This window comes from Schistocerca nitens, chromosome 5 (assembly GCF_023898315.1).
Source record: "Schistocerca nitens isolate TAMUIC-IGC-003100 chromosome 5, iqSchNite1.1, whole genome shotgun sequence".
Lineage (NCBI taxonomy): Eukaryota > Metazoa > Arthropoda > Insecta > Orthoptera > Acrididae > Schistocerca > Schistocerca nitens.
This window is the reverse complement of record NC_064618.1, coordinates 720,463,831-720,488,562: the sequence shown is the minus strand read 5'-3', so window position 1 is coordinate 720,488,562 and position 24,732 is coordinate 720,463,831. Positions and strand designations below refer to the sequence as shown.

Here is a 24,732-nt window from a genome sequence, read left to right as displayed (position 1 = left end):
GTTAACTACAACTGCAGTGCAGCTTGACCATGGTAAAGAAAATTCTAACCACGTCTACGTAACAACCTCAATAATAAATTGCAAGTGGACAAAACGCTGTAAATAGGAGTCAGAATGAATGCAGTGACGGTAGCGAAGACATAGGGTACTAAAGTATGTCGCGAATATTACGCTTAATGTAGCTTAATTGAGAATGATTCGCAGACCTCGGACTTGTTCGACTTTTAAACGCATGGGGATGGTATCCATCACACCGGAATGTCTTTTACAGCTCTGAAATATCACCCTTTTTTAAAAAAAAATAGATGTTTCGTTCGAGTACTAGAGATCTATATAATTTATAGGAACCCTTTAATAGTTGTCAAAAAAGTGCAATGTTAGACAAAGATACTTCAATCATTCAGCTACCGTAGGTTTCTCTATTTGACAGTACGACAAACCTTCAATAACCTGTAATGCTGCTTAAGAACAAAATTATAGTTTTTGTTGTAAGAGATAAAAGGCTGTGAAATGTGACACATTCTACAGGCTGGTACACAACTACTGTTGAAGCCGAAATAGAAAAAAAGGTGCGGTAAACACCAGGAAAATTCATAACAGAGATTCCCTTTCTCTCCACTGTGTTGTGTCCGTTGAAGAAGCTGTCAAAAGCTGCCATGAATGAGTGTGTACACACGTGACACTGCTTTCTCAGTACACGGTACGGCCTGTGTGCAGAAAGCTGCGGCTTCTGCTAGCATAAACTGTGCTTCTCTTCCACCACAATCTCTTGACGCTACTCCTCAAGATGCCCCCACGGTGAATTGTTGGTTTCATCATTAAGAATCAAGTTTTCTATAGCTCTTCCCAATCAGGACAATCGAACGCCGGAATAATTCTCGATACAAATGTGTGGCTGATTCTTACGCGTATTATTGTAAGTCTAGGAAGCTTCTATTATTTCTGTCTGCAAGATGTTGAACCGAAGCAATGAAATTTTCACAGCTTCCTCTCCCACGTATTCATCTTCCTCCAAGACACACTCACACACACACTCACACACACTCACACACACACACACACACACACACACACACACAATCACACACAAGCAACACACGCGCATGCAGTTATCGAGTGTGCTAAAAGAAACCAGAAGTACGCTCTCAACGAAATCTCAGCATGGCGCTGACGCAAGATGAAAGTACAAAAAAAAAAAAAAAAAAAAAAAAAAAAAAAAAAAAAAAATGTACCCTCGGATTGCTTGCCGCCTGTCTCTTCAGAATGCGGGATAGGTGCCTCAGCGGGAGGCCTCAGGGTATTAAAGAGCCTCTTCGGCTGTCCACACATAGCCTGAGTATTATTCGCCTTACGCGTTATTACTTTGTACGTACCGTACGTCCGATGTTAATGCGCAATACGCCAACTACAACGAAACGCCTGAGTCTTCGCAGAGAATTCTTTCTGCGAAAGAGCAACTGAATACTACCGTTGACGTTGAAAATCTGCGGTACAACGAAGCGTTAAACTTTGCTGCTGTTTGGTATTCTTAGGCAAGTATGAGAAACTCTTAATACTACTGGAATATGTTGCACTGTAAGGGTAGCATCCAGCGTGCCCAACGTAGTGTTGCAGGAGTATTACTGTTCGCCATTTTTTATGTATGTGATCTGAGTGATAACTTTTGTGGGTCTACCACTCTCTCAAAAGAGTGGGGTCGACTTAGGGAATATGCCTACAGTCATATATTCACAGAGGCCAACTGGACTGAACTCAAGAAAACTTGAAAATGCATTTTCTGTCAAGCCATTCTTAGCAAAGCTCCAGCACATCTGCGCAGGTTTACATACAGTCGTTAACGTTCCAGTCCTTATGTCACCACCAGCCTGAACTCACATCTACTTGATTTTTGTCTGGACTAATGGTCAACATTGTCCAAGAAATAAATTAAAAATAGTTCCATTACACTGATTCTGGCCAAGGTTTTCGAATGATTTCCCTTGATTGTAAGACAAATCCTAGAACTGGTAAACCTTTCCCATTTTTTTACTAGATTGTAATCCCATCGGCCCCACTACCATCTCCTTTGGTATTTGACTGAAAAGGACCGCGAGTCAGCACTTGGTCGTATCTCAAAGAGCGCGCCCTACTTCTTGTAAGAAAAAAAAAAGTTTGTGTGCAACCCTCTTGCAAGAGTATTTTAGACACTGCCTTAATATGTCTTTGGCTGCAAACCGTATTTCATGATCCAAGACACTTGCCATCTTCAAAGACGATGTTGCTGTGCTCATGCTAAGTAAGCCCTGACAGCAAGCCACGTTCTATTTTATCTGCTTTGGCACAAGGAGTTGCAGGTGCGTAGCACGTGGACATATGCTTGTTCTTGATGGTATGGGTACTAATATATGTCATCCGGCACTGACGCACTGAATCAACAACTGGGCTTTTGCGCTGAGGTCTTTCTATGCTGATGCTACAGCTGGGGGTACATGGTTAACCTCAGTGTCCAAATCGTCGTAGTCTTGGCACATCCTTGACTCAGTGATATGTAAAAATTCTAATAATTGAAAGACTTTGGACGACTGGTACATGCGCCTGGTTCCGATGATACTGCAGCGATCAAAGTCACTGACAGATAATGCCTTACCCATCTTGTGCCCGTGGTCGTGAGTCATACAGAACTGTTTCACTAGTCTGCATCTCGTGGTCGTGCGGTAGCGTTCTCGCTTCCCACGCCCGGGTTCCCGGGTTCGATTCCCGGCGGGGTCAGGGATTTTCTCTGCCTCGTGATGACTGGGTGTTGTGTGCTGTCCTTAGGTTAGTTAGGTTTAAGTAGTTCTAAGTTCTAGGGGACTGATGACCATAGATGTTAAGTCCCATAGTGCTGAGAGCCATTTGAACTGTTTCAATCACAGGGAGAACAAGTCAGTATCATTTGATCTCCATTGGAAAACTGCAGTGAGCAGGGTCGGGGGAGCGATAAAAAAATCTTGCTTACTAGGAACAGTGTACTGCAATACCGAATGCAGCACAACATGGACTGACTCGAGAGTCAAACAATAGGATTGGTATGAGAAATAAACCCACACAACAGGCAACACAGCAACAGCTGCCATTGTTAATATAACAACGATACCAGCGTCCACCGCTGAGTTCGATAGTACAACAAGTACTATGCCAATCAACATGTGGGTAAGTGGTTCGAATCCTGCCTTCAACATTATTTTGGCGTAGAATGTATGAAGTCATGCAGTTTCTGATCACTAGCCTATGAGCCGATGTCCGGGCTCGGATCTTAAATCTCTCAGCATTCTTTAACAGAATGATCTCATCTGGCACCATTCGTAGTGATCCGTCCGTCGAATGCGAAAATAAAGCCGGCCGTTGTGGCCGAACGGTTCTAGGCACTTGAGTCTGGAACCGCGCGAGCGGTACGGTCGCAGGTTCGAATCCTGCCTCGGGCATGGATGTGTGTGATGTCAAAAATCAAATGGCTCTGAGCACTATGGGACTCAACCGCTGAGGTCATTAGTCCCCTAGAACTTAGAACTAGTTAAACCTAACTAACCTAAGGACATCACAAACATCCATGCCCGAGGCAGGATTCGAACCTGCGACCGTAGCGGTCTTGCGGTTCCAGACTGCAGTGCCTTTAACCGCACGGCCACTTCGACCGGCTGTGTGATGTCCTTAGGTTAGTTAGGTTTAAGTAGTTCTATGTTCTAGGGGACTGATGACCTCAGATGTTAAGTCCCATGATGCTCAGTGCCATTTGAACCATTTGAATGCGAAAATAAAATGCTGCGACCCCCGCGCGAAGCGTCCCTACATGTAACACTTAAGTGTGACGAGCTAGTACCATTAAACAGTTACACGTAAGACATTACAGGGTAGCCAACAGGACGAAGGTATTAGAATTCTACTCTTGTTATAATCAGTTTTCGATAAAGCAGTGCTCGTTTACTACCTATCCTATGCTTTTAGTGTTCCTTTGCCTAGGTCGCGATCGAATACACGGAACAATCAAACCGAGCTTATGCTGTGTGTGGAGTAGCTTTGCTGTTGTCGGGGCTTTAAACACAAAATATCCTCGAAAGCTAGGTGGCTGTAGAACTGATAATCAATCGACTACAATCTGTTAGTGAGATAATGATATCAAACCTCGCGTTTTACCAAGAAGCTGTAAAAATTTGCGGCATCATTTCCTTTTCACCGTCGAGTTGCACAGGAAAGGTAGGTACCCTCTCTCGCTAACAGGCAGTTCCCATTGCGCAACTCCAACGAAGCTGCGCGACAGAGCTCGTCTTAGATAATCCTATCGATAATCTAGAGTAGCGTCAGCCACAGTTTTGACTCATGCTTGTCAGCTCATCTTACATAACCTGTAACGAAAATACACCACAGATAGCGGGTTATCCAGTTTGGCGAATCGGACTGCTAGCCAGAAAAATCATGCAGTGTGGTGGACTGCCTCGTCATGTAATGTCTTTTCTGCATCGTTCTTATGGCATGGAAAAGGCTGAGGGTCCTGCGTAGCTATTTATCAACACTAACAGAAGATTTCGACAAGTCAAAAACAAGATAGGCCTCTTATGAAAGTTTGAACGTCACGCGGAAGATGATATTCATGACGGGCAACCTACATTTACAAGAGTCGGTGTGCGAGCTGTCACTTTTGGGTGACACCCTCTTCGCCAAGAATCGTCACAGGAGACTATTATTGCCACTGTTTGCACCTCGCTGCTGACTACATTGTTCTAACTACATAATCCACTTGGACAACTGTGGTAATAGAATCCTCTTATTACAGAAATACATAAGGAACTATTGGTCTCATTGTTAGTAGTGTAACCACTACAATCAGACTGCATTCCTTGTTTAATGATAAAAGTTTGCTTTGTTGTGATTATAATCAGCACTCATAGGGTCTAATTTTGCGATTCATGAGGAATAAACTACTGCTGACTGTTAATTTATAATTAATTACGTGGTCACTGGAAGGACCAGCAGAAAGGGGGGGTGGGATGTATGAGATTATTGCTACAGCATTATCGACGATGTTTACTAAAGGAAGATTACGAGACTGGCAAAAGACATGAAAAAATGAAACCTTTGTTCCTTCAGTTCTGTTCAGTTCATCATCGTTTGGTTTTCGTGAAACAAAATTACGTTTACCTGTAAAGTGATTTGGTAATTCACCAATCTTACAATAACCTCATTTTGTTAGAGATGGAAAGCTTTGTAACAATGTAAAGAAGGTGCTACAGAACCCAACATTCTAGAGAATAAGGTAATCATCATAACAGACGTAAGATGCTCTGCGTACAGATTAAAAGTACTCACTGATAATGACACAAAGGTGCTGCGTCGGGATTGGGCATTAAAAGATTAGTATTTTGGACAACACGCGAGCCTGAACTTCCATAATATCTACTGATATATAAAAATGTTTTTGACAACGGTACAACGGTTCATGTACAATATTTTCGAATAAAGGAAAACATTCTGCTGGGCGTAACCATACTAGCAGACGAACGATTAAATTCGACATTGCTTCAATCTATCATGGTGTAATTTCGAATTAGTTCTTTATTCAGTAGTACTACCTAGTTTAAATTGTCTACTCTGTATCAAGTGCACAGTAGATGGGATACATCGTCGGCGCTAAATAGTATGAAACAGAACTAACGCGTTACACGTAGTTAGGCACAGTGCGGTAGTAAATGTGGTTTCCACAAACCAAACATTGTGAGGCATAATTACAGCTCACAGTTTCCTATCACGAAGCGTAATTCTCATATACAACACTAAAAATAAACACAAATTAAATGCTGTGGCTAGAGAATTTGTGAATAACAACTCACTCCTTATGCATTTTAAGTCTAGTAATAGAAGGGATACACGTTAGAATAGTTTCACGGGCCATACGTGTGACAAAATGGACATGCAGCAGGATAAGCCGCCAATGAGGCGATAAATACTTCGACTATATGCAGCGATTCTTTGTTCGACGTCACATATCTACATCGACATCCACAATTCTCAGCCCATCAATTAGGGTGTATGTGATGGAGGGACCTCCATCCCCTCTTCCCGCTTTATTTAGGAGCACTGTCCTTTACCCTACTTTCAATAAACGCTTGATAACTGAGGCCAAACAAGTGGATCACACCAGACTTTGAAAGTATTACCACATCTACGGTCAAGGAATCAATGTGTTTGTTCCAAAATTCGAATCTTTCGAAGAGATAGATACCCCTGCAATGCAGTCAAGTAAGGAGTTAGTCCTAGGGACAGAAATTAAATAAGACATTTTCTTACCATCCCTTCTCATCGGACAAGTTAACTCCGGCAAAGAATTTGTTGGTTGGTTGGTTGTTTTGGGGAAGGAGACCAGACAGCGTGGTCATCGGTCTCATCGGATTAGGGAAGGATTGGGAAGGAAGTCGGCCGTGCCCTTTCAGAGGAACCATCCCGGCATTTGCTTGGAGAGATTTAGGGAAATCACGGAAAACCTAGCCGGCCGCGGTGGCCGTGCGGTTCTGGCGCTGCAGTCCGGAACCGCGGGGCTGCTACGGTCGCAGGTCCGAATCCTGCCTCGGGCATGGGTGTGTGTGATGTCCTTAGGTCAGTTAGGTTTAAGTAGTTCTAAGTTCTAGGGGACTTATGACCCAAGATGTTGAGTCCCATAGTGTTCAGAGCCATTTGAACCATTTTGAACGGAAAACCTAAATCAGGATGGCCGGACGCGGGATTGAACCTTCGTCCTCTCGAATGCGAGTCCAGTGTCTAACCAAAAGAATCTATGCATACTGTACCTAGACACTGACTACCATTCACATTCCTCAAAGACCTTACGCAACCATAAATCGTAAGACGAGATGGATAGCGCAGCACATCCAAGGATACTTGCGTCAGCGGTGCGCGTGAACTTTAGACTTGTGAGCATAGGATGTGTGTTCTCTTCTAGGAGCAGCGTAGCATCATTGTCGGCTGTATTACAGATACGCATCGCAATGCAGTGTACGGACTTCCGCGACTGTGTACATTACGGTCTCGTAACAGAGGCTGAACACTGCCAGGAAGCTTTGCAGTGTGCTAACAATTAATTTCCGCTGCACTTCTTTTGTCTGCACGGCGCCGGCAGCCAGTGGAAACGAGCAAGCCCGTATCTCCGGGAATCCCTTCCTGGTCTCTACAATAGTTATGCGATACATACGTTAGTTTCTAGCAGCTGTATCGCAAGAGGTGAAATAGTGGTTCGCCAGACAAAAAGCGCCATGGCAAGCATTGTCAGTAACTGAAATCCTAGAAGTGCACGTAAATAAGTATTGCGACAGGCATCGTCCTATTCTTAACTTATCAGGACAGTTGTCTAGAATACGAGTAAAAGATGTTATTGACATATATCAGAGCGTACGAATTGCCAGACAGGGAAGCTTTGTATAACTGAGTGGGCGAACGCATGCATCGTCTGCACGGGACGTGGCGACCGTTAACAGTTAACTTCAAGACAAACTGCTGCTGGTGGCGTGTTATTTCCTTTTTTATTACTTATACACCCAGCCAATGGATTGCAGTAAACAGCGTATTCAGCTTAGCGTCTGACAATGACGATCAGCATTAAACATGTTGTCATCAGCGCGATTAATTTCTGAAGATGCTCTCGTTGGCAAAGTGTAATTAGTAACAGAAAAGAGTAAATAACACGCGACCTTTGGCGTTTTATCGTTTTATCATTACATTAATTTTTTTTTATAACTGGATCCGGCAATGGAAGTGAGATGATACCACTCCCTGGACGATACGGTAAACGACATTTTGTGTAATGAAATCAATTTTTGACTTAAGAAAAAAGAGAATGTAAGCTCATGTAGTGATCACTAAGAATGCTGACAGAGACGGAGAGAGTTGGTGCAGTATTAGGAAAGAACGAGGATCCTAATCCTTAGCGCGTTACCCTGCTATCGCTTCCTCATAATTTTCGAGATACACTCGAGGCGAATTTCAGAATGGTTTGATAACATCACGTCCTTTTATTTCTCTTTTTCCCTTTCGGGTAAGCTCGTCATCTGGCTCTAGTACTGCCGACGTCGACGAGACGCTATGTTCTTAACGGTCCATTCTTTGTAGTACTACTACAGAACTATCAATAGCTCTTATATTCAATTAAACATCACTTCATATGGATTACAGGAAAATCGGAACAGTAGCTTACCATATCAAGAATAAGGCGACGAAGTTGCCTGTAGAGTAACAGAAGATAAACAACAGACTGAGGCGGCAGGTAAGGGAATCCCTGCTCATAGACCTAAGAGAGTCATGACTTATGGTAGCCTCATAACTTGCACGAAAATAGTGTTAAAGAAATCGTCGTCTGAAACACTGTAGTAGTATGTTGATCTGTTGGTACGCAACTTATTCCGATGCACGAAACAATCACAAGGTGCCATTCTGGTTTTAGCTCGCCCACCTGCTTCCTTACCCTCCCTCCCCCCCTCCCCCTTTCAGTCTCTCTACCTCCCTCTAAAACAAACAAACACACACACACACACACACACACACACACACACACACACACACACACACACACACACAGCCGGCCGCTGTGGCCGAGCGGTACTAGGCGCTTCAGTCCGGAACAACGCGGCTGCTACGGTCGCAGGTTCGAATCCTGCCTAGGGCATGGATGTGTGTGGTGTCAGGTTAGTTAGGTTTAATTAGTTCTAAGTCTAGGGGACTGATGACTTCAGCCGGCCGAAGTGGCCGTGCGGTTAAAGGCGCTACAGTCTGGAACCGCAAGACCGCTACGGTCGCAGGTTCGAATCCTGCCTCGGGCATGGATGTTTTTGATGTCCTTAGGTTAGTTAGGTTTAACTAGTTCTAAGTTCTAGGGGACTAATGACCTCAGCAGTTGAGTCCCATAGTGCTCAGAGCCATTTGAACTGATGACTTCAGATGTTAAGTCCCATAGTGCTTGGAGCCATGTGGACCATGTGAGTATACACTCACTCACTCACTCACTCACTCACACACACACACACACACACACACACACACACACACACACACAAACACACACACCAAAAAGTCTAGATAAATGAGAACCCACAGTACAGACGACAGGTAAGATATGAGATGAGATGGGCAGAAAAATAAAGCTTTATGCATGGCAGCCGTAATGGAGTCTAAACCCACGCCAGAATGTTAATCATCCTGCCATCTCAATCTATTATTCACACACGCACTATAAACGCACGGCGGTCTCTGGAGAAGGCGAAATAAAAACACAAACAAACGCCTTGAATAAAGAGACAAACCTGGAATTTTGAATGGAAAGTAGAATTCCAGACCATGACTGACTGATAAATCTGGAGTACCGGTACAAAACATTGTGCAGATGTCAGTCCTAACTGATTCCACGAAACCGCGGGGCTACTGTGTTCAACGTATCCTTGCCCCTGCGCATTTGGCATTCCCGCCAGACAAGCCGTTCACCGTTAAGGTCTCCCTTTCGATACCCGACAAACCTAGTCGAAAACGTGAGAAATAACCAATAACGGATGCACATGCACATAACGCGATCATGGTGGAGCGTAGTTAATTCTTGTTCCATATTCAGGTAGTTGTTTTGGAGTTCAGTGTATGAGTAACAACGGTGCTTCACAGTTAACGACAGAATGCGGTGAGAGAGAGGTTCCGTACCGAGGACGCTGATGCTGAGCCCGGAGGCGGGCCGCCGCAGGGACGACGTGTTGCTCATGTCTCGGCGCACATATCCCGCCGCACACGCGCACCGCGCTCACGTACTCCACAAACACACAGCACACACGAGATCACGCTCGTCCGCGCGTCGCCGCAGCACTGAGAGCGGCCGCGTCACTGCCTCCCTACCTGTCATACCGGCTCCGCCCACCTGCCGCCTGGGGTGCGCTCTCGCGGCACCGACCGCAACTAGCGCACGCGGGACCGAACAGGTAGCCGACGCGGCGGTGGCAGCTCAGCTAGCCGCCGGCTAAACTAAACACTCGCACCGCCATCTCCACGACTGCCGTCTCCTGCGACCGCTGTCTCCTCCGCCCGGAGCCCCTGAGGTTTATATACGCCGCTGGACCAAACGAACGACGAGGGAGAGCCATTTAACAGTTTCTAGTGTAATAAGCTTTCCCAGCTCTGATACACAGTCAAGCCGTGTTACTAAACCCGAGTGAAATACCCATGCAAAGAGTGGTTGGGTAGGCTGGAGATGACACATTGATCTTTTTGCAACCAAAGCACTGGAAGAGATGATTGACGGTAAAATCTTCTGGCAAACTTCTCCAGTACTCGATGTTTCGACCACTCTGATGGGGTCTTCGTCAAGGATCTTAAGGGTCTTATGATGGCCCTTCTAACAATACCACCACTTGCAAAGTAGGTTAGAAATCAGATTAATAATGTTGCTCACGGAGCATATGTTCGCTTTATCGGGCAACAACAAAGTTATTGACTGTGGATGGTATCGTCAGAATGGAAACCTATACATTAATAAAACCAAATGTGAATATTGTCACAAAAATATGTAAAAAAGTCAATAATTTTGGTACTTGTCTTGAATGGATTCCCACGTAGATTTCGTCGAAGTTGTTATGGCTCATATTGTTGATTCTAGCGTGATTCCACTTTGACTGCTAGAAGGTCCAGATCTGTATTTTAGCAATATTTGAAGACCTAACAAATGCGTTTTTCAGGAAATTCTTAATAATGTTCAGATGTTCAGATGTGTGAGAAATCTTATGGGACTTAACTGCTAAGGTCATCAGTCCCTGAGCTTACACACTACTTAACCTAAATTGTCCTAAGGACAAACACACACACCCATGCCCGAGGGAGGACTTGAACCTCCGCCGGGTCTTAATAATCAAACAATCCCAGATCAGAACAATGGTATGGTAGAAATAATTTTTGACTTGGTGTTCACGATCCACATTTTTATTAAACTTCTTGTAAATTCACATATACTTCTTCTTAATTGTCACATCATCAAGAATACAGTTTTGTATCAATCTTCATATATTTAATTTCCACTTTAACCAAACACAAGACTTGACTGATCTTTTACAAAGCGAAATAACAACTTAACTTCTGCAAAGTGAAACAAAGACTGCCCTGTGCGCATTCGCGGCAAAACGGTTACAAGTAAGTCAAAGATTATGACAGTCTCACAGAAATGAATACACACAAGAATCATATCACTGTAATATATCGATACATCGGAGTACCTATACATTAATAAAACCAAATGTGAATATTGTCAGAAAAATATGTCTGTTACTTCGCAGAAACGTAGTACGATATTACTTGTATCGAGAACTGGGGTTGGAGTGCCGTAATGGTCACGTAAATAAAGAACCATTACACCCTGAATGGCTGAAGACCGGGGGACACCATAATACTCCTGAAGAGAATCCCAAGATGCGCCCAAACGTCTGGTGCATTTTGAAGAGGAATATTAACTGCTACGACTACAGACTTACCAATATCATAATGACACACTGATAAGTCAAGGCACTATGGCCAACAGACACCGCAAAATGAAGTGCTCGTGGCGTTACGGGCAGGTACTTGGGAAGGAAAATCTGTAAGCGAAGCTGAGACGAACGGGGAATCGTTTGCTACTGTTCTGAGCATATACGGTGAAACCGCGAGTAGGCGACAAGGTGTTGGATGTCCACGCCTCATCACAGAATGTGAAAATCGGAAGCAGGATAGTCGACGATCAATGACAGAACTGACGACAAACACCGATGCAACAACAAATGTTTCGGAACACACTATTGAGCGCACATTGCTCGACATGGGCGCCACAATAAGCGACCTCTACCTCATATCAAAGACATCACCAACTGCAATTGTATTGGACATGTCATAATTGAGATCAATGGAAACGTATCGCCTGGTAGAATGAATGACGCCTGACCGTCGTGTCCGGATACGCCGTCATCCTGGCGAACCGATGCTCGAAACACGCACCACACCACGGCAGCGCAACGGCAGGAGCAACTACACTACTGGCCATTAAAATTGCTACACCAAGAAGAAATGCAGATGATAAACGGGTATTCCTTGGACAAATATATTACGCTAGAACTGACATGTGATTACATTTTCACGCAATTTGGGTGCATAGATCCTATGATATCAGTACCCAGAACAACCACCTCTAGCCGCAATAACGGCCTTGATACGCCTGGGCATTGAGTCAAACAGAGCTTGGATGGCGTGTACAGGATCAGCTGCCCATGCAGCTTCAACACAATACCACAGTTCATCAAGAGTAGTGACTGTCGTATTGTGACGAGCCAGTTGCTCGGCCACCATTGACCAGACTTTTTCAATTGGTGAGAGATCTGGAGAATGTGCTGGCCAGGGCAGCAGTCGTACATTTTCTGTATCCAGAAAGGCCCGTACAGGACCTGCAACATGCGGTCGTGCATTATCCTGCTGAAATGTAGAGTTTCGCTGGGATCGAAAAATGGTTCAAATGGCTCTGAGCACTATGGGACTTAACTGCTGAGGTCATCAGTCCCCTAGAACTTAGAACTACTTAAACCTAACTAACCTAAGGACAACACACACATCCATGCCCAAGGCAGGATTCGAACCTGCGACCGTAGCAGTCGCGCGGCTCCCGACTGTAGCGCTTAGAACCACTCGGCCACACCGGCCGGCTCCGCTGGGATCGAATGAAGGGTAGAGTCACGGGTCGTAACACATCTGAAATGTAACGTCCACTGTTCGAAGTGCCGTCGATGCGAACTAGAGGTGACCGAGACGTGTAACCAATGACACCCCATACCATCACGCCGGGTGATACGCCAGTATGGCGATGACGAATACACGCATCCAATGTGCGTTCACCGCGATGTCGCCAAACACGGATGCGACCATCATTATGCTGTTAACAGAACCTGGATTCATCCGAAAAAATGACGTTTTGCCATTCGTGCAATCAGGTTGGTCGTTGAGTACACCATCGCAGGCGCTCCTGTCTGTGTTGCAGCGTCAAGGGTAACCTCAGCCATGGTCTCCGAGTTGATAGTCCATGCTGCTGCAAACGTCGTCGAACTGTTCGTGCAGATGGTTGTTGTCTTGCAAACGTCCCCATCTGTTGACTCAGGGATCGAGACGTGGCTGCACGATCCGTTACAGCCATGCGGATAAGATGTCTGTCATCTCGACTGCTAGTGATACGAGGCCGTTGAGATCCGCACGGCGTTCCGTATTACCCTTCTGAACCCACAGATTCCATATTCTGCTGACAGTCATTGGATCTCGACCAACGCGATCAGCAATGTCGCAATACGATAAACCGGAATCGCGGTAGGCTACAATCCGACCTTTATCAAAGTCGGAAACGTGATGGTACGCATTTCTCCTCCTTACACGAAGCATCACAACAACGTTTCACCAGGCAACGCCGGTCAACTGTTGTTTGTGTATAAGAAATCGGTTGGAAACTTTCCTCAAGCCAGCACGTTGTAGGTGTCGCCACAGGCGCCAACCTTGTGTGAATGCTCTGAAAAGCTAATCATTTGCATATCGCAGCATCTTCATCCTGTCGGTTAATTTTCGCGTCTGTAGCACGTCATCTTCGTGGTGTAGCAATTTTAATGGTCAGTAGTGTATTAAGCTATGCGGTACATTCACCTGGGCTTCCATTGGGTTTGTCATACTGACTGAAGGCACAATCTGAGCTGTAGACGTCCTTCATCTCTTCCATGTTTCACGGCTACCCCGACGGCGATGGTTCTCCCAGCAGGATAACGGCCAACATCACAAGGCCAGAACCGTGCTACAGTGATTGGAGAATATTATAGTGAACTCACGTTGATGTCTTTACGACCAAGTTCACTTGATATGAACCTTATGCAACGCATCCAGGACACTAGCGGGCGGCAGCTCCACGCACACAAACCACCGGGAATTGCTTGACCTGTGAGTAGACAAGCCACATATCTCCGGAAACCTGCCACGGACTTGTCTAATCCATACCATCCATTATGTTTGTTGTAGTACGTTCCAAAGGTGGTCATAAAGCTTTGGCTTCTCAGTGAAGATGTCTAGAGCCAGGCTGCCTCCACTGTATTCCCCTGCTTTTACGGCAGGAAACACCACAAGACACCACAAAGAGCAAGTGAACAGTTACTGTCTGTACACGTCAACAACCGTCCTAATTTCTTCTATTCTTATGATCGCTAAAGGAGATACAGAGGTTCGGCAAAATTATGGAAACACTGCGAGAAATTCATGCTTGAACACAAATGGATTTCTAGTCAAGCCTGCATGTTGTGCTGTTGTATTTGACCATGAATAGCATCCGTACAATGTCCTCAGTACGTTTGTCGGTCGTGGACACAGCAGTGTTCTGTGTAGCTGTGAGTGCATTAAATCTGGACTACGGAGCAACGAAAGAAAGTCATGTGGTCGGAAGAGTCTTGTTTGACTGCTTCTAACTTCTAGGCGAGTTTCCATCCCAAGAGAGCAACATGGCGGGTGTTCAGTGTTGATTTGGGCAACCATATCGTGGTATTCCATGGGCATCCATGGTTGCTGTGCAAGGTCTCATTACTGCCACGGATTACGTGACCATTCTGGCTGATGAGGTCCATCCCACGGTACAATGTTTGTCACAAATGGTGATTCTGTATTCCACGACGACAGGGCCTCTTTTCACAGAACTCGCTTCGTCCAGGACTGACTCTGTGAGTACGAGGATGAATTGTCACCAAAAACGTCAATCTCAATACTATTAAATATTTGTGGTGTACCTGGTGCTACAGAAGAATGCTGAAGATTAGAAGGGTAAATAACATAACTAATGAGGAGGTATTAAATAGAATTGGGGAGAAGAGGAGCTTGTGGCACAACTTGACTAGAAGAAGGGATCAGTTGGTAGGACATGTTCTGAGGCATCAAGGGATCACCAATTTTGTATTGGAGGGCAGCGTGGAGGGTAAAAATCGTAGAGGGAGACCAAGAGATGAATACACTAAGCAGATTCAGAAGGATGTAGGTTGCAGTAGGTACTGGGAGATGAAGAAGCTTGCTCAGGATAGAGTAGCAAGGAGAGCTGCATCACACCAGTCTCAGGACTGAAGACCACAACAAGAACAACCTTGGAGAGAAGGGTGCGTGGTCGCTATTCACCTGTATCATCGTTACCGGAACGTGCCACTCTGTTGCAGGAAGAATGGTGGAAGATTCTCTTGAAAACCATACAGAATCTGTATTTATCCATTCCGAGGCGGCTAGAAGCTGTTTTGAGAGCTGACGGGTTTCGTACACTAGTAAAAAAAATCACTCCGTCTTCAGGCCACGAGGGGCCTACCGGGACCATCTGACCGCCGTGTCATCCTCAGTGGAGGATGCGGATAGGAGGGGCGTGTGGTCAGCATACCGCTCTCCCGGTCGTTATGGTGGTATTCTTGACCGAAGCCACTACTAATCGGTCGAATAGCTCCTCAATTGGCATCACGAGGCTGAGTGCACCCCGAAAAATGGCAACAGCGCATGGCGGCCTGGATGGTCACCCATCCAAGTGCCGACCACGCCCGACAGCGCTTAACTGCGGTGATCTCACGGGGACCGGTGTATCCACTGCGGCAAGGCCGTTGCCTTCGTACACTATTAGGCATCGTAAAATGTTTTTGGTGTTTCCATATTTTTGTCCAACCCCTATACACGATACAGGCAGCAGAATATAGTTTTCGTCAAACAACGCTTTCCTAAATTTGACTAACAAGGTTTCCCGAGGACAACGTCGCCTGACTAATATTCTCCGTTACACTTTCATACGACCTATACCGAAGCGTTACAACATCAGCAGCGCCATGCTTGCGATCTTGCCTACTTGATCAATGCTTCAAACGTCGCAGTAGTCTTTTTGAACAGGTCGCACTTTCCCAGAGCCCTTTCTATAATTCTAAGTCTTCCGTTCGTTTTTCGTAATACTGATTTCGCCATTTTCTGCCACTCCACATCGCTTAAAACGATCAGATAGTCACAAATATTTAGTTATCATGTCGATAAAATAAAATGCGAATTTGGTGAAAGTTGAAGAAAATCCTTGTTGATGCAAAAAAAAAAAAAAAAAAAAATTCAAATGTGTGTGAAATCTTATGGGACTTAACTGCTAAGGTCATCAGACCCTAACCTTACACACTACTTAACCTAAATTATCCTAAGGACAAACACACACACCCATGCCCGAGGGAGGACTTTAACCTCCGCCGGGACCAGCCGCACAGTCAATGACTGCAGCGCCTTAGACCTGATGCAAAAGGCTCCGATTTTGTGCACAACTTGATAGAAGATGATCGGCGTTTGACTTCCCGTGACACGCATTCATGGGTGGTACACTCCATTTCGCAAGAATATCTAGCAATGAAAAATATGTTTTGTCAATGGATTCCGCACAGTTTGACCGCAGCACAAAAATAGGCTGGTTTTAGCTAATGGTAGGAAACGAGCAAAAAATTAGACCGAGGAAATGCAAAATCCGAATACAACATTACTGCAGGAGTCGAAACGAGCCTAAAAACAAGCAGCAATGAATCTGATGAAAAGAAAATCATGGTTTTTCCCCCTTTGGTTGCACTTGTTCTTCTCACGACCTCTGCATTAGAGGATCGTAGAACAGTTAATTCCGAATGGTATACAAAAAAATTGTTTATCGCAAGTCATCGATGAGGTAACCACATATTTCTTCACCACGACCATGCCAGTTGTAAGGCAACGTGTCAGACAACAGAATTAATATCTGTTTTGTAGTTTCAAAACGTGTTCTTCTTGCTGAAATATAATATTTATTTACGTCCCAGAAGCGTTACGCTCTTTATTCTTTATCCTGACGATGCAAATCACAAATCGCTCCAAACAACTATGACGAAGAAAACATCGACTTAACCTCTCATGCTATTGACTCGATTTATTGTGTAAAACAGCTCTATTTAATCCCTTATGTCAAACAAAAAAATGCAAGGACAGTGATTTTCATCATCTCAAGAAGTTAGTGAAAATGTAAATGTCGTGTGACTAGGGCCTCCCGTCGGGTACACCGTTCACCGGGTCCAAGTCTTTCGATTTGACGCCACTTCGGCGACTTGCGCGTCGATGGGAATGAAATGATGATGATTAGGATAACACAACACCCAGTCCTTGAGCGGAGAAAATCTCCGACCCAGCCGGGAATTGCACCCAGGCCCGTAGGATTGACATTGTGTCGCGCTGACCACTCAGCTACCAGGGGCGGACAAGAAGTTAGTCAAAACTCTCAAAACCATTTTTTGAAGGTAAGGACATCAGAGCAGAAAAAAATTTCCAGATTTGGTTAGAATTTCAGGAAATATGGGCAAATTTTAAAGACGAATATTTCGAGAAAAAAATAAAACGTGATTGTTCAGGTTCTCCCGGCGTGTTGTATGTCGAAATATCTTACAGGTGAACGGCCGGATGCATGTTTCCAACCCAGCATTTCAGTTCAGGTCGCCAGCGCACCTGGTGAAGGCGACGTAGTCGCCTGCCGAAATATTATGCTCGTTGGACACTGTCTTCCGGCCGTTCATATGTGAACTATTTCGTCAAAAATAAAAACAATTTGTACGAAAAATTGTTTTTCTTTCAATATTTTTGTAAAAAAATTATCTAATACAAATGACCAGTGCTATTTAATCTTTTTTATAATCAGAGGAGAAATGAAAGTGTTAGGAAGATAACTCATTATGAACCACCAAGGTGGTGGCTAATGGACAACAGGCTAGAAGTAGAGGAAGAAAGCATTGAGAACAGAGAAGACTGGGAGAGAATAGAGCCCAGAGAGCTTGCCGTTGAAGGTAGACGGTACAAGATGACTATGACAAACGTATCAATATCGATACCACACAACAAAATACTATCTCTTTGCGTGTTAGCAGTGATTATTGAGTAGCACATGTTTCTATGCCACGTGTTGACGATTCTCTTCCGTTAATGAGGTCTCCCGGTAACGTATGAGTATTTGCTGTTCTCGCGAGCGCAGATAAAGGGTGCAGCAGTAAAAACGTCACGCCCACCAGCGGAGCGCGCGCCATCAATTACCCGTGGTTATCTCTGAAATACGAGCAGCACATTACGCATAACGCTGAGTCCCGTAATAACGTGGTCCCAGCGAGCAGTTACACAGTGCGTCGCGGTCGCGACCACCGGCTCGATCTCACCCGTTCCTGAATAGCCTCAACCCGCCACACGTGCGTGTCATGCTGGCTGCGTTCTGCGATTCCCAGGGGCCTGTTGGCGAATTAGCACTGACATTACGTTAGGTCCGTTCATTCAGTGGATCGCGTGGAGAGGGGTTTTAGGGATGCGGACAGAAGTCTTTATTACATTTTTGAACCTTGTGTCACACACTTGATTTTACTACTGCTTTTTCTTTCTTTACGAGTCCAAATGATTTTGAGTGTTTTGCGTAGTTAACTCGTCAATTTAAGTTGACCAGAGAATAACACAAAGAATAAAAAAATTCGTTACTGTACGCAGTACGCCTAGTCTGTGTAATGTCAATTTTATTTAAGTGGAATACAATGACATGGCTTACCATAGTGGAATATTTAAACGCGAACATCTTAGATTAGCGTTGACATTGTCTGTTATGAATATCAGTTTGAAAATACAAATAACTGCAAGGAGTTACAATTACGGTTTTCGCACAAGAAGTTCCGGAGGAATACGTTTGCATCATTGAACAGACTTATTTCAATTAATGAGGGATACATGATTTGTATGTGGGAATTTTTATGGGCAGCCTGTGAAACTGGCAGCAGAAGACAAGAAACTGAAATACTTTTTAGTAGTTTCAACATTGCTGCCCAGTCACCAATCCTGATAATCTAATATATAAGAAACTATCAGCCTCGACTGCGGTAATGAAACCAACCTTTACCTAGGTTTCAGCCCATGTAATTGAGCGTTCTTCAGAAGATAAACCTGATTCTATAATATGCCTACGAGGGCATGGTCTAGAAATAAAACAGCCTATTCAGGCTGTTTGAGTTTTATTCAGGTTGTTTTAGTTTTGTTCAGGCTGTTTTAGTTTTATTTCTAGACCATGCCCTCGTAGACATATTATAGAATCAGGTTTATCTTCTGAAGAAGGCTCAATTACATGGGCTGAAACCGGTTTCATTACCGCAATAGAGGCTGATAGTTTCTTATATATGAAATACTTTTCTTTGTCGGTTCTCTCAAGGCCCTCAAAACGTCATGCTACTCTGACCCTTTGCATTTACAGTTACACGTTCCCAAGGCGACTGTCAGCCGTACTTTTTTGCAATAGTAGGAGGCGTTCTTGCATGGCCATGTTTGCACACACAAAAATGAAACTGCAGTACCATCTTCAGTCACCTCGTCGTCGCTGGATTTAAAACTCAAACTTTCGTCCTTCAACCAATGGAATCGCTGACAGCAAGCTGTAAAAAGTGATTGCAATGCTAAGAGCAGAAGGAGGTGTTAAGAGCCCTATGTCCCATAAGAAACTGTAGTCATTTGAGACAAAATAGGTCATATGATTAGGATATGGGATGCGTAGACGGAGGGGTGGCAATAAATTGGCCGTGGCGGTCTTTGAAGGAATCTGCCAGGTGAGATGGCGAAACTACGAAACGCGTGAATAACGGGGAACGGACGGGACTTTGAACGCAACTCCTCGCCGTAATGACCACCTCACTCGGTGAATATACTGGCAGACTCAGTAACACGTTTTTTCCATCCCGTCATTGGAGCTTCCGTGGGGAAGTCCGGCCGCGGCTCTTAGCGGTTTGCTGCGCGCGAGATAAATTAGGCGGCTATTTTTATTGGTGGACACGAATTACCCCTCCGCGCTGTTACACCATTAAGTCAGTCTAAAAATGGTCACCAGCCTCGCTTCTACCCACGACACAGAGTTAAAAATGTCTCTACTTCTTCATTTCTAATAAATGTCTTGTATCAATGCAACTACTTTCAGAGAGGTTTCGAGATCCTATCACTAGTCTGGCAGATGTAGCGTGATATAACAGTACATACATCTTCTCCAGCTGACTCCTAGCAACTGCTTCTGCTGACTCCCACACAAACAAAAACGGGAAAGAGGATAACAGTTCAAAGTCAAAGATAAAAGACACACAGGAACACCACGCTTCACGTTTCAACAGAAACAAATGCAATGTATTGTTGACGGTGTCATGAGAGGTACGGCAGCTGTATACATTTTTTTAAAATATTTATTGTAACAGCCTCAGCTGCAATTAGTCGCACATGATAACTAGTTACGATCACTTTAATAATCATCCTCAGATCTGTTCCATCACGAGTTGAGAAAAATCAAATTTCTTGTGACTGTTCTTTTTGAAGAAATCTGACTTCTCACAACTCGTGAATAACAAGATCTGAAGTTGACAATTAACTGGTTGAAACTAGTTATCTTGTTTGACTAATCGTCACTGAGACTCTTACAATATATATTTAAAGCAATAAAACAGTAACGTATTGCCCTCAAGTAAATCTATCGAGTCAGTCACTTTTATAAAGCATCAAAGCCAGCTTGTTAATGTCTCCGCGCAGTGCTACGAGGTATCTTCCTAAAGAACACGCGAGCATTCACTAAACCGCCGAGAAAACCGGAAGAATTAGCAGAGTTCTTTGTCCGCACAAATGCACTTGCTGAAGAACTCATGAATCACTGACGAAGTTTCTCTCCCGAAAATATACTCATCGCCTCCACACCCACATAGCCCACGATGATCTCCTTACACTCCCGACTGCTGCCCATCGATCGGATTTCATTCACCTGTCAAACCGCCCCACGAAGTTGTTTCAGTATCCATGCCTCTGACAGTGTACCTCAGCAGGGGTGATTTGTATGTTCTGAGACACCTCGCGTCTTACCATAACTGTAGCCTACTTTCACTTTTGGGCAATTGTCCTAGGTCACACGCAGCTCCGATATCCTAGGACAGTACAAGGTAATATGACATCGCAAGATTACCCAACTGCCAAGCCTTTTTCTTCGTCATAGGGTTCTTGATTAGGCCCGTGGCATTTTCATACGTGTCAACTGATTGAAGTAAAGCGATATGTTTAAAAAAATTATTTTTTAAAAACTTGCCGCATTCTGATCTGCTTACATCATAAACAATGTTGGGTAGGAATGTAAATAAATCTTTTAGCCAACAATATTTCTATTTAATCATAAGGAGGGGTAATATCTCAACATCTGCCTTGCAGTTGTGTGAGAGGATGTCAGTGTCTTGGGGGTTGTGCAGGTGTAAGTAGGTATTGCGAAATTTCATGTCAACCGGCAGACAGTTATGAAAATTACACGTGCCAGGAATCAAACCAGCAAGCCGAGAATTAAAAATATGTCTGGCAATTCGGTAATCTTGTGACGTCATATAATCTTGTACTGTCTTATAATATTTTAGCTGATTACAATTTAGGACAACTGAGGAAAGGTGAAAGTAGGTTAGACTTTGTCAGAATATGCAATGCAGATATTTTCAACGCTCCTATTAATAGTATTCCTCAGCAAAGTTTCCCTTCCTGCCTACGCTTTTCGAAAGTTTACTTTCAACAGAAAACATCCAGGATATCGTTTGCTTTTAAGCATAGGAGATCCTGACCCCCAACCCATTTAGGATTACAATAAGTGGTCTAAGAGGCCTCTGCCTACGGAGCACGGACACGGCCACAAAACTGTAACGCTCACCTAGATAACCAGAAAATGATTGATTAGAATTCTGTACCCGCACATGGGAACACAGCTACGAACTCTTTTAAACTTCTCTCATTACTAATCTTATAAATGCGAAGGTGTGTTTGTCACCTTTTCGCGACTAAACAGATGATCTGATTTCGATGAAATTTGGTATGGAGGTAGCTTGAAATATGAGGAAGAACGTAGGCTACTTTAGAAAGGAAAAAAGTAAGTCTATTCCTAAGAGATCGAAGCAGAGTGTGGGACGTCTTTTTTTACACCAGTAAAAATAAACCATGTTTGTTGTTGTTGTGGTCTTCAGTCCTGAGACTGGTTTGATGCAGCTCTCCATGCTACTCTATCCTGTGCAAGCCTCTTCATATCCGAATAACTACTGCAACCTACATCCTTCTGAATCTGCTTAGTGTATTCATCTCTCGGTCTCTCTCTACGATTTTTACCATCAACGCTTCCCTCCAATACTAAATTGGTCATCCCTTGATGCCCAGAACGTCTCCTACCAACCGATTCCTTCTCCTAGTCAAGTTGCGCCACAAATTCCTCTTCTCCCCAGTTCTGTTCAGTACATCCTCATTAGTTACGCGATCTACCCATCTAATCTTCAGCATTCTTCTGTAGCACACATTTCAAAAGCTTCTATTCTCTTGTTGCCTAAACAGTTTATCGCCTGTGTTTCACTTCCATACATGGCTACACTCCATACAAATACTTTCATAAAAGAGTTGCTGACATTGAAATCTATACTCGTTGTTAACAAATTTCTCTTCTTCAGAAACGCTTTTCTTGCCATAGCCAGTCTACATTTTATATCCTTCCTACTTCGACCATCATCAGTCATTTTGCCCCTCAAATAGCAAAACTAATTTACTACTTTCAGTGTCTCATTTCCTGATCTAATTCCTTCAGCATCACGTGACTGATTTCGACTACATTCCATTATCCTCGTTTTGCTTTTGCTGATGTTCATCTTACATCCTCCTTTCAAGACACTGTCCATTCCGTTCAGCTACTCTTCCAGTCCTTTGCTGCCTCTGACAGAATTACAACATTATTAAATTTGTTGTGTGATGCACAAGTTGTATAATGTATAGCTACTTCAACAGCACGAGGCACATAGATGTGCACTACACCCACGCGACTCTACATGCACCGCTCGGTAACGACAATGTGTATGCTGCGTTTTCGTGCTGTGGGACATCACGAAGTATGTGATTCTTCAATTTCTCCAGGCGTATTTTATGACGAAATAAATCTCGGGTGAACAGCCTGGCATGAGTGTGCATAGGACACAATATTTCGGCTACCGACCACGTTACCATCATGAGGTGCGCTGTTGTACTGACCGGCGGTGGGCCGGCGCCAGATGTACACTCCTGGAAATTGAAATAAGAACACCGTGAATTCATTGTCCCAGGAAGGGGAAACTTTATTGACACATTCCTGGGGTCAGATACATCACATGATCACACTGACAGAAACACAGGCACATAGACACAGGCAACAAAGCATGCACAATGTCGGCACTAGTACAGTGTATATCCACCTTTCGCAGCAATGCAGGCTGCTATTCTCCCATGGAGACGATCGTAGAGATGCTGGATGTAGTCCTGTGGAACGGCTTGCCATGCCATTTCCACCTGGCGCCTCAGTTGGACCAGCGTTCGTGCTGGACGTGCAGACCGCGTGAGACGACGCTTCATCCAGTCCCAAACATGCTCAATGGGGGACAGATCCGGAGATCTTGCTGGCCAGGGTAGCTGACTTACACCTTCTATAGCACGTTGGGTGGCACGGGATACATGCGGACGTGCATTGTCCTGTTGGAACAGCAAGTTCCCTTGCCGGTCTAGGAATGGTAGAACGATGGGTTCGATGACGGTTTGGATGTACCGTGCACTATTCAGTGTCCCCTCGACGATCACCAGTGGTGTACGGCCAGTGTAGGAGATCGCTCCCCACACCATGATGCCGGGTGTTGGCCCTGTGTGCCTCGGTCGTATGCAGTCCTGATTGTGGCGCTCACCTGCACGGCGCCAAACACGCATACGACCATCATTGGCACCAAGGCAGAAGCGACTCTCATCGCTGAAGACGACACGTCTCCATTCGTCCCTCCATTCACGCCTGTCGCGACATCACTGGCGGCGGGCTGCACGATGTTGGGGCGTGAGCGGAAGACGGCCTAACGGTGTGCGGGACCGTAGCCCAGCTTCATGGAGACGGTTGCGAATGGTCCTCGCCGATACCCCAGGAGCAACAGTGTCCCTAATTTGCTGGGAAGTGGCGGTGCGGTCCCCTACGGCACTGCGTAGGATCCTACGGTCTTGGCGTGCATCCGTGCGTCGCTGCGGTCCGGTCCCAGGTCGACGGGCACGTGCACCATCCGCCGACCACTGGCGACAACATCGATGTACTGTGGAGACCTCACGCCCCACGTGTTGAGCAATTCGGCGGTACGTCCACCCGGCCTCCCGCATGCCCACTATACGCCCTCGCTCAAAGTCTGTCAACTGCACATACGGTTCACGTCCACGCTGTCGCGGCATGCTACCAATGTTAAAGACTGCGATGGAGCTCCGTATGCCACGGCAAACTGGCTGACACTGACGGCGGCGGTGCACAAATGCTGCGCAGCTAGCGCCATTCGACGGCCAACACCGCGGTTCCTGGTGTGTCCGCTGTGTCGTGCGTGTGATCATTGCTTGTACAGCCCTCTCGCAGTGTCCGGAGCAAGTATGGTGGGTCTGACACACCGGTGTCAATGTGTTCTTTTTTCCATTTCCAGGAGTGTATATATAGGACAATCCCCCTCCTCCCTCAGGCGTTTCCTATGAGTCGGTGCAGTCCGCGCCCCGCGCGCGGTCCAGGTACAGCGTCCGTTCTCCCGCCGTCTGGGCGCTGCGTCCTAGATCTTCTCGTTCAGGAGGGTCTGCCGGCACCGCTCTCGTTATTCTTCCCTCCTCCCCCGAAGTCGGTACACTCTG

The 24,732-nt window shown here is 45.1% G+C and overlaps 1 protein-coding gene and 1 pseudogene across 3 annotated transcripts in view; both read right to left on the bottom strand.

Moving 5' to 3' along the window:
* The window catches only part of LOC126259185 (protein TANC2), a 565,490-nt gene that overhangs the window by 232,443 nt on the left and 308,315 nt on the right, over window positions 1-24,732 (bottom strand). Inside the window, exon 1 of one of the 3 annotated variants that reach the window (XM_049955765.1) lies at window positions 9,685-9,830. The exons of the other annotated variants lie outside the window; for them this stretch is intronic. Within the exon in view, the coding sequence (XP_049811722.1) occupies window positions 9,685-9,742 (58 nt within the window). The 5' untranslated portion in view covers window positions 9,743-9,830. Of the gene's footprint in view, window positions 1-9,684; window positions 9,831-24,732 lie in introns of those variants that run through there. 3 annotated transcript variants of the gene reach the window in all.
* LOC126261356 (5S ribosomal RNA) lies at window positions 15,520-15,637 on the bottom strand (annotated as a pseudogene).